Here is a 10,867-nt window from a genome sequence, read left to right on the forward strand (position 1 = left end):
GTGCCCCAGGATCCTGCGCACCCTGCACTCGACCCGGGACCCAGCAAATGAAAAACGAGATGGCGAAACCCATCTGGTGGACACAGCTCGGTGTCTGGGGCTCTAGTCCCTCTGCCAGGAACTTTCCCCTGTGTGGGGGAGTTCCCCGAGTTCCGGAAGTGACTCCCAAGGACCTCAGGGATGTACAGCCGAGGAGGGTGAAAAGCTAGACAAGGGTGACTTGGAACTTTAGCTTTTTTTCTGATACAGAGTTTCACGTAGCCTAGGTTAGCCTTGAATTCCTTGAGTAGCTGAGGATGACCTTGAATGTTGGATCCTCCTGCCTTGGCCTCCTGTGTCCTGGGAGGACAGGCGAGCACCACAGCTGGCCTACAACTTTTTTGGTTTTGTATTTTTGTTTTTGTTTTGAGACAGCATCTCACTCTGCAGCCAAGGCTGGCCTGGAACTCGCGGCAATCCTCCTGCCTCAGCCTCCCGAGTGCTGAGATGCCAGGCACGGCGCAGACCAGCCCTTAGGTCCAATCTGCATAGGGCGGGGCCCCGGAGGGGCCGGCGCAGCGCTCTGGGGGTTCTCCTGCCCGTTGCGGGTGGCTGGGGCGGGACCCTGGGGATCCGCGGCAGAGTCTGCGCGAGTCTGGCCGGGGCGGGGCCCGGCTGAGGCTTGGAAGGTCCGGGGCGCGGCGGGAGGGGGCGCCCGCGACCCTCCAAGAAGCTCCAGCGGGGACAAAGGCGAGGGGAGCCCCCACGCCCGGGGAGCCCGGGAGAGCGCTTTGCGCAGTGCATGACCCGGGCCTCTGTCCCGCGCTGCGGCCGCCTCCCGCCGCCTGGTTTCTCGGCGCCTGCGGTCTCCGGCGGGGCCGCGCGCAGAGGCGGGGCGGCGGGATCTCCAAGTGCGCGGTGCTCCGCCCGCGCGGGGGCGGAGACGGCGGGGCCAGGCGGCGGCTGGAGAGCGAGCTAGCGAGCGAGCGCGGCGGCAGCACCGGGGCTATGGCGCCCGCGCAGCGCCCGCTGCTGCCGCTGCTGCTGCTGCTGCTGCCGCTGCGTGCGCGCAACGAGGACCCGGCCCGAGCCAACGCTGACCGCTACGCAGTCTACTGGAACCGCAGCAACCCCAGGTAAGCTCGTAGGGGGGACCCCCGGGGACCCCGAGAGGCCCCAGCTCTGGGGTTTGCAGCGCGCGGACCTACCCCTGAACTTCAGGGGTGCCTAGTATTCCCTGCAGAGCTCCTGGACTTTGGGGAAACCCCCCCTCATACCCTCACACGCTGGAGTTCCTTTGCTGGACTTGCACTGCACGGGGGTGGGGTGGGGAACACTCGTGAACCCCTGGCCTCTTGGAGAAGGAAGCGTCCTGGAGGGCTGAGGATTTGGTGGAGCTCCCTGGGGACCTCCCTTACACCCAGAGTCCCCGGACGAGGCTCTTCTGCGAAGGAAGGTTCCGAGAGTCCTGTCTGTGGGTCCCCAGTTGAACTTGGGGAAGTTGCAAGGTTCCCCTCTCTACCCCTCCGCTCACTCTAGGGGCTGCTCCAATCCCCCTGGCACTTTAGAGGGACAGGCACCAAAGAGGTGGAGGACAGTTTGAGGGGTGCAACCAGGGCATATTGTTTTCCACCTTCTTTTTAGCTTCTGGAGAAACTGAGGTGCAGGAGGGGGTGCAAGGAGGGGCTGCTTCAAGGTCATGGCCAGAGAATTGGAGCTGGTACTGGAGACCCAGGTGGCCAAGTGCCCAGCCCAACACACCCAGCAAAGGCACCCAGCCCTGCTGTCCGGCAGCACCTTATGGGGCAGACCCTGCTAGGCACTGGGTAGAGTCAGGGATACGGCAGAAACCTCTGTTACAGGCGGAGTGAGAAAAGTTGGATACCCACTGACCACGTTCTGAGTAGCTTAGGACCTTCTGAGTCGTTACAGGGTCTCAGAGGTGGGTGGGTGCTGGAGGGTTTCCTGGGAGACAGGCTCAGGGTCTTTGATGCTTGGGCGCAGTATAGCGCTGACCGGTGAGGCTGCATCAGCCAGGATGCCCTCCTGATCCATGGACGGAAAGTTGCAGAGAAGCTGGTCTCTGAGGCGAGCTGTGGGACAAGGGCCACCAGTGTCTCTTCATGGGAGTGGTAGCTCTCTGGCTGCCCCTTACCATCCATCCGTCCCCTAGGACTGAGGGCAGGGACCCCAGGGCCTTGCAGCGACCTGGCAGGGCCACCACTTACCCCCACTCCCCACATCGCCTTCCTACTATGCTGGTCAAATGTGGGTTTGATTAGGACTCCCGTGGCCGTGCAGGGAGCTGGGGAAGCTGCGCTTCCTCGGCCTAAGTTTTCTGGTTTTAGCTTGCAGAGTCTCTGTCCCCAGTGTGGCCTGTCCTTTGTCTGGGAAAGAAAAAGAGGATAGAGGGACTATGGGGATGAAGAGAAGGGGTCATGGCTGCCCCTGTTGTCCCCATTTGCCACAGGGTTGGAACCCTGTTTCAGGAAGGAAAGAGGTGTCCTCCTCATCACCAGGGTCCAGCTCCGGCCGACCACCTCCTGTTGCTGTGTCCGGACAGGCTGCCTGAGAGGGTGGCCGGCCGGGCAGGTAGCAGAGCCAGCCCTATAGAGTGTGGGGTGGGGTGGGGGGCTCCTCGGATCCCTGTCTCTTCCTTGGGTTCCCCTCTATGGGTGACCCTGCCTGAGGACAGATGACCACCATGCCCCAGGGCCTTGTCATTGACACAGCACATGGGGGTCTGGGCTGCTATGGAGTCTTAAGAGTCAGTGGATGTTGATGGGTGGTTCGTGCAGGGATGATTTCGGGCTGGCATCCAAGGGGACCTAGTATGGGGTACAGTATGAGGAGCTGGGCAGGATGGATACCCCGGCTTCTCGTGTGATGCAGGATGGGCGGCATGACATAAAACAGGCAGTGGGGGCATGCTGGGACCCCGTGAGTATGGGTCACACACAAAAGACTGAGAAGTGGAGGAGGGGTGGACCTGCTCCAGAGTACCCGTGTCTATGTAGGACACGGACGCCTATGTGACTTGGAGGGACACACACGCAGGCAGTCATGTTCTTGGCCACCTGTCCACCCACACCTGCCCAGAGGCTGTTGGGATGTCTTTCTGAAGGCAGTGATTCCACAAGGAGGCATGAACACCCACACCCACCTGCCCAGGCACTCCCGAAAGCCCCTATCCAGGTCTACCTGACCAATCCACCTGGTGGGACACACTGCCCTGACCTCTGGGATCTCTAGACCTGTTTCCGGCTGTAACCTGCTTGCCAGGCTGACAAGGACACCCCACCACAGGCCCAGACCGCTCAGCCATTCTGTGACCTAGCTGCAGCTTATGTGGGTTTTGTCCAGCGGCTCATGGACCTGTGTTCATGGAGTCTGCAGTGGCCTGTGGCTTTGCATGTGGCTGCATGTTCTCATCCACAACTCCGGGGGAGCCCAGGATGCATGTCTGCATAAAGCTGGACCGCAAGCCGGGGTGATTGCGTGTGTGCACGTGTGCGCATGATTGTGCAGGGGAGTGGATGCGTGCGTCCACTAGAGTGGGGTGCACACACATCTTCATGCGGCACGCCTGAGTGAGTATGTCAGGGTGTGAGCCTCCGCCGTGAGTTCATGGCTGTGAGGTGTGTGCCGAGAGCTGGTGTGGCGCCCACGGCAGCCGCAGGGCCATCCACAGAAGTGGCCTTACCAGTTGCTGCTTTTCCCTGCAGACAGGTCATGAGGATCCAAAGCAGACATCATAGGAAATTTCTTGTTGCCCCAGATGTCACCCACCTCTGAGATACTGCTGAGAGTGGGGTAACCTGGTGTCCCATGCCAAGTGACCTCCATGTGGGCAGTAATGCTGTTACCAGCAGAACACATGAAGAGGAAGATGGTGCTGCTGGCTAGACCTGATTTCTGAGGCAGGCACCATCTCTGTAGCGGAATGTGGCTGGTTCCTGTCTGGTTCTGGTGGCCTTGCTCCTCCTGAAAGGGACCTGGTCGCGTGTTTGTCTTTGTGTTTTGCAAGGGATTGTCCTCCATCCAGTAGTGGTGGCATATGCCTTTAACCCCAGTAGAGGCAGAGGCAGGTGAACCTCTGAGTTTGAGGCCAACCTGGTCTATGTAACGAGTTCCAGGACAGCCAGGGCTACATGGAGAAACCTTGTCTTGATAAAGGAGAAAGAGGGAGAGGAAGATTGTCTCCAAGGTTGGGGAGCTCGGAGTGGTAGGCAAGGCCGGGAGGATTTGGGGCTGAGGACCTGGTGGTTGGCGGGCCTTAGGGGAGTGGCAGAATTGAGAGCCTGGGTCCTGAAGAATGAGACTAGGTGCCCAGAGGGAACAGAACACTGCCAGAGACAGACAGATGCCTTTGGTAGCAGATAAGCCAGATGTAGCCGCCTGCTAACTGGACACAAAGCTGAAGAGGGGGATTGCTGTAAGTTCTAGGCCAGCCTGACCTACGTGAAACCTTGCCTCAAAACGAACAAACAGATTAAAAGTCTGGTGCTGGACTCCAAGGGAAGAATGCTCACTGAGAGCCAGGAAAGCCAGGGCTCCGGCTGGAGCTCTAAGCCAGGCGTGGTGGCGAAGGCTGCCCCCAACACAGAGAAGAGGAAGCAAAGGCTCAGGAGTTCAAGGTCATCCTCAGCTCTAGTGAGCTAGAGGCCAGCCTGGGCTACATGAGGCCTGGGTCCCCATTTCTTCTCTTCATGCAGATTTGACCCCCGGTCTCTTACAGACCTCTGGCACCCATGGGTCCCTGTGTAATGTCCCTCATGGGCAGCAGACATGGTCTATGAAACCTCTTTGTGTGTCATTGTGTCTAAGGGGGCACGGGATGGTCAGTCGTGGTTACCTCTGGGCTTCAAGTCCCGATGTGCCTCTCACCAGCCCACCTGTGTACCAAGAAGAGAAGTTGGCAAAATCATGAGGTAGGAGGATTGTTTCAAGGAGTGGAAGCCGTGGACCACAGCCTCCGTGTGAGAAGTCTCAGGATCATTAGCCCTTAGTGAGAGTTTACTCTCTGTCTGCTTGCTTTTCTGCATCTTCAGGCAGATGGAACAGTTGGGCTTTGTCTTAATTCCACAGGGATTGTTTTAGGAGTGGGCCCTCCACCTTCCCCAACAGCCTTGCAGACACCAGCCAGTGCAAGGGTAGGGTTCTGGCTCATGGCTACCCACCTACTTGGAACCATGAATACCACCAACACGGCAAAGCTGGTGTGATTGTAGTAGCATCCTCCACCAGCATCTGGTGGGGTCCTCATCCACTGGGTGCCCTGGAACACGCATGGCTTGAGCACTACTGTGTACATGCCCAGGGTGGAAGGTGGGCTCTGGGCGTGTGCAAGGGTCCGAGTTGCAGCCTGGAGAGACCAGGAAAAGATGGACAGCATTGGACCTCCGGGTCTGGTGTCTGGTTTATATTCAGAACATCTGGCGTGGATTTGGGGAGACCGTGAGGTTGACAGATATTTGCCGTGGTCTACTGAGGACCAGCGTCTACAGTTCTGTCCATCTGTGAGCAGTGGGCATTGGGGGGGTTCAGCTGAGTAGGCAGAGTGGTTTGCTGTGCACAAGCAAAGACCCGAGTTCAAATCCCCAGAACCCATGGGGAAGGCCAGGCGTGTCTCCGAGCCTCTGTAGCCCCACTGCTGTCTAAGGGCAGAGTTCAGGATCAGTGGGGAACAAGATGGAGGAGAGGTGCGGCCAATGTCCTTTTCTGTCTTTGTTAGCGATTTCGGGTAGACAGAGTTTGATCCCAGCACCCACAGCCTCCTCAAGTGAGAGGACCTCCAACACTAAGTCACAGAGTAGCTGAGATAGACGCCCTGGACAGTTGACACACTGAGGATCACACCTGAGGCTCCAAGAATCTGTGACTGAGCCGTGCGGGAAGCTCCGGAAGCCCCACTCGGGCCTCTGGTTGGTACAGGAACCCAGGAGCAGCAGCTATCTTTTTTCCCTGCTGTTCTTGACAGGATCTCATATAGCACAGGCTAGCCTTAGATTCTCTGTGTAGTTGAGGATGACCTTGAACCCCGGAACCCTCAGCCCCCACTGTGCCACGCAGTGACCCCCCCCCCATGATGTACCATGAAGCTCCGAGTTCCCCTTTGCAGGGCCTCAGTTTCCCCAGCTGTACTGGGAGGTGAAGGAGCCCCAGGCAGTCCATCCCACTCCCAGCTATCAGGCTTTCATATGCTAATAAAGGTTCTCACAGGACCCCCTCGGCCCCCCCTTCGGCCTGCGTTTACATGACAGGGACCTGGGGGGCACTCAGTGAGATCTGAGGGTTCCGGCTGCAGTAGCCTGAGGCTGAGATGGAAGGGGAGCTGCTGTCCAACCCCACAGGCCAACCTCTGTCCTCTAAGACACGGCTGGGTCAGGCTGGTCCTCCAGGAGGACAGCTGGGTACAGCGGGGCAACGCCAGGGCTGAGGCTGAGGGCAGAACTGGAGTGGTGGGGATGCTATTGTCCAGAAACCAGGGAACCTGTCGGAGAGAGAGATTGTGCAGCGCTGTGAGGTGGGGCAGGAGGATGGAGTTAGAAGAGGTTGTCTCAAGGAGTTGCACAGAGAGGGCAGGAAACACCCTGGGATCACACAGCGTGGAAGGTTGGCTTGATTCCGGTGCCTGCAAGCCAGCGTGACCCTGCCGGAGGCCAAGGGGAGGGTCCTCTGCCTCCTTGCAGGGAAACTGAGGCTGAAGTTGGTGCTGGGCACGGATGGTGGGGATGGGGGACCGGATGGGTCCATCCTCGGCCATGACCACTGACCGGCCCTCCTCCACCCCCGCAGGTTTCAGGTGGGCACCGTGGGTGACGGTGGTGGCTACACGGTGGAGGTGAGCATCAATGACTACCTGGACATCTACTGCCCGCACTACGGGGCCCCGCTGCCCCCGGCTGAGCACATGGAGCAGTACATCCTGTACATGGTGAACGGCGAGGGCCACGCCTCCTGTGACCACCGGCAGCGAGGCTTCAAGCGCTGGGAGTGCAACCGGCCTGCAGCGCCCGGGGGGCCCCTCAAGTTCTCAGAGAAGTTCCAGCTCTTCACGCCCTTTTCCCTGGGCTTTGAGTTCCGGCCTGGCCACGAGTACTACTACATCTGTGAGTAGCCAAAGCTAGCCCCTTAGCAAACAGGGAAACTGAGGCAGACAGTGCCTTCCAACTGTCATCCAGCCTCATGCCCCATGACCCTGGGAGGAGGAGGGTGAAATGGAGGAAACCCCATTTCTGAGTTGTCTCCTAGGGAGACCCCATGGGGAGCGGGGCCTCCGAGCACCCTGGGACTGCACTGGATCCCATGTGCCCACCAGACTCCATTTCTTCTTCCTCCTCCTCCTTTTAATTCAAGCAAGAAGTGGGTGGGGACGGGCAGAAGGTTCTTACAATGAAGTCCCAGAAAATGAGGGAAAAAAATGACATTTTTCTTTTTGAGATGAGAATCCCACAAAGATCAGGAGTGTAATAATTCCTTCCATCTCTGCAACGAATGCTAATTTTTTGTTTGTGTGTTTGGTTTTGTTTTGTTTTTTCCTAGACTAGGGTTTCTCTGTGTAGCCTTAGCTGTCCTGGAACTTTCTCTGTAGACCAGGCTGTCCTTGAACTCACAGAGATCCGCCTGCCTCTGCCTTCCGAGTGCTGGGATTAAAGGTGTGCACCACCACTGCCCAGCCCAAGTGTTAATTTTTACTTTGTAATTTTTAATCTTGGGTGAGGATGGGTGAGGATGGCCGGCAGACCGTGAGGTGGTGTCCCAGGGTCAGCCAGCTACACATCTCTGCAGTGTGCACCTCCTGTCCCAGCTGCCTAGGACATGTCCCATGTAGCCCAGGCTAGCCTCACACTCCATAGGGAGCCGAGGAGGGCCTTGAACACTTTGTCCCTCTCACCTCCACTCTGACAGGACGGCAGAGTGCACACCCGAATGTGGCTGGGCCATCCTCCCACCTCTGCCTCCTCCACGTGTGCGAGCTGTGGATCCGAAATCGCATTGCAGTGCTTGGTCAGCATTCTCTGTACCCCTCAAGCCACCTCCGCAGCTCTTGCTTTGTTTTGTTTTTTTGTTTAAAATGTCACCCTAAGTTAGGTGTCCTGCTGCACGCTATAATCCCAGAACTCAGGAGACAGAAACAGTGGGATCTCTGTGAGTTCCATGACAGCTTAGTTTTTAAGAAAGTTCCAAGACAGCCAGGGCTGCATAAAGAAAGAGTCCCTGTCTCAAATCAATAAATGAATAAATAAATTTTAAAAGTCTCACCCTGTTACTAAGCTCTGAGATGTAACTTACTCAGCCTTTGGAGTCAGCCTGGACAGAGGAGAGACTCCCAGGAAGCCTAGGGCATTGTGTCTCGGGTTTTGACACGTGGTTAAGTTTTATGGGTTGGGTCAGCAGTGTGGAGAAGGGAGCATGGAGCCCCCAGAAGGTTGTCCTCTCTTCCAGCTGCCACACCTCCCAACCTGGTGGACCGTCCCTGCCTGCGACTGAAAGTTTACGTGCGTCCAACCAGTGAGTGTCTTTAGTGTGTAGTGACCGGGGAAGGACTTGACTCCATGAGTGGCCCAGAGAGCTGGGGGTTGCAGAGTCCCATCCCAACCCCTCCCCCAAGCCCAGGACCTTCCAGAGTGCCCAGCCCAGTGCGGCCTGGCTGACGGCCTGTGTCCCCACAGATGAGACCCTGTACGAGGCCGAGCCCATCTTCACCAGCAACAGCTCCTGCAGTGGCCTGGGCGGCTGCCACCTCTTCCTCTCCACGGTCCCTGTGCTGTGGACCCTCCTGGGCTCCTAGTGTCAGGACGGAGGACACCAGCCCCACCTGGACCCCTTGACCTCAGCCCTCGGACCCGCACGGCCGCCTCCGAGACAAAATCCTTGCTGCTTCTCTTCCATGGTGCTGTTCCCCGGAGGAGGCCGCCCACTGCCCAGGGAGGTGACGCTATCCCAAGCCTGCGGAGGAGAGCCAGGCCAAGTCACTTTCTCCAAGGCCACCAGGGAGTTCAAGGCCTCCCAGCGTTGTTTAAGTTCAGTCAGAAAGACTTGAGGGGTATTTTTCAGTTAATTTATTCCCTGGCCATTGCTGATGACATTGGGACAGGCCAGCAGGTGAGTGGGCCGGGCCCTCCAGACACTCCTCTCCCCTGGTTCTGTTATTTGGGTCTCAGAAGGAGCCCACCATAGACTTGCCTGACTCAGAAGGGGTGTATGGTACCAGCCCCTCAGTGGGGCACCAGGGGCTCATGCCCCTTGTTCTAGCCACTGTTGAGCCCCCCTCCCTCAGATCTCAGAAAGCCCTTCAGCCCTGCAATTCACCCTGCCACCCAGACCCCTCACCAGGCACAACCATCTCCAGGGCCGGGAAGACGTTTTATTTCTGTAAATAGAAACCAGCAAATGTGTACTGTGATTTATTTTAATGTATTCTTGAGGACAGAATGGAAGTTCTTTTTAAAAAAAAATTTTCCAGACCTTCAATTCGAGGGGACTTTTATTTTGGTTGGGGGAGTGGGGTGGACTTTTTAGGATAGAAACAACACTTCGCAATAAACTTGGTTTTTTGTCCGTTGGAGCCCTCCCCCCTAATCATGTGACCTAGTAATGTTTGTAAGAAAAAACGCCAAAAAGAAAAAAAAAAAACTGGACAGGACTGAAAAGGGGAGCTACCTACCAAAAATACAGAAAGAGCAAAGGACCCAGTGAAGCTGGCCACACGACGTGTTTCTATGGATTTCGGATTTCTACCCGCCTTTCCTCACTCTGTATTTTATATATATTCTAGATAAATGTATATTGTGGATGGCCGCCATGGCAAGGGGTGGCTGGGGAGCTTTTGTAGGGGCAGGGGGACGGGTGGCCAGCCCCTCATTACATTCAGCTTTGAAGTCTGTATTTTTATAATAAAATGAACCAACTGTAAGGTATGGGTCTCCCTCTTCGGACATTTGGGAGGGTTCTCGGGATAGTTCTGCTGCTTCCTGCCTGCTCTCGGGGTCCTGGGGGGTCTGCAAGTAGAAGGCCGGCTTCTTAGGGATCACCCTGATTCTCCGACAAAAGCCTGGCATGCTGGCGCACGCCTGTCACACGGCACCAGGGAGGTGGCAGCAGCAAGCGTGTACACAGGAAACAAAAGATTGTCTCAACATAGTGAGACGTGAGCCTGACAGAGCCTGACACCGAGATCACTCTCTGACCTTTATACATGCCGCGCACACACAATAAACAAATGTTCTGAGTTATCTCCCATTGCCAAGACCACATTTCTGTGACTCAGTTTCCCATGTGACTCAGGTGTGTGAGGGCCGTGGTGATGTTCACGTCTGTCTCGGGGAAGGGAGGCCTGGGGTTCCCCAGTTTAGCCCCACTTGGGGTTGCCCAAAGGCTTGGGGGTCACTGGTGACAAGTGACCTGACATACAGCCTGGGATCCCAGCGGTGGCCCCTTGTCTGTGTGTCACCCACGGCAACTGCATTCGGGCACAATTAGCTGAGAGGCAACGCTCTGAGCCCATTAATTCAGCCGCTCTGTGCCCTGCAACGGGGGCTGCTTCCTAATGAGGCCCGTGGACTGTACAAAGGAGCTTGTGTCCATGCCGGCCTTGCCCAGAGGAAGGCGGATCAACTGCAGACGCCGTCTTTAGGAGGCTCTGCTGCACGGATGATGATGAGTCAGAGCTCAGAGAGACCCCCCCATCAGGCTACCCTCGTCACCTGGACCAGGGTGCTGCCAGCTCCAGGGACCCTGACTGCCATAGCCGTGGGTGTTAGGAAAAAACACCATCAGCAAGAAGCCAGGGTTGGTGGCCAGCACCAGGAGATCAAGGCAGGCAGGTCTCTGAGGTCAAGGCCAGGCTGGGCTATGGTGTGTATAGCTATAGAATGGAGAGATG

General features: G+C 57.1%; 1 protein-coding gene across 1 annotated transcript; it reads left to right on the top strand.

Annotated features, from left to right (window-relative positions):
* The first annotated feature begins 622 nt into the window (after positions 1 to 622).
* Efna2 (ephrin A2) lies at positions 623 to 10,093 on the top strand. Its single transcript, XM_041669413.1, has 4 exons — positions 623 to 1,115; positions 6,778 to 7,091; positions 8,428 to 8,493; positions 8,655 to 10,093. The coding sequence occupies exons 1-4, from the start codon at positions 988 to 990 to the stop codon at positions 8,771 to 8,773; spliced, it is 627 nt and encodes a 208-aa protein (XP_041525347.1). The 5' UTR covers positions 623 to 987; the 3' UTR covers positions 8,774 to 10,093.
* The last annotated feature ends 774 nt before the right edge of the window (positions 10,094 to 10,867 follow it).

Source organism: Microtus oregoni, unplaced genomic scaffold (genome assembly GCF_018167655.1).
Source record: "Microtus oregoni isolate MIOR12 unplaced genomic scaffold, Mior012 000019F_ref0000042, whole genome shotgun sequence".
Taxonomy (NCBI): domain Eukaryota; kingdom Metazoa; phylum Chordata; class Mammalia; order Rodentia; family Cricetidae; genus Microtus; species Microtus oregoni.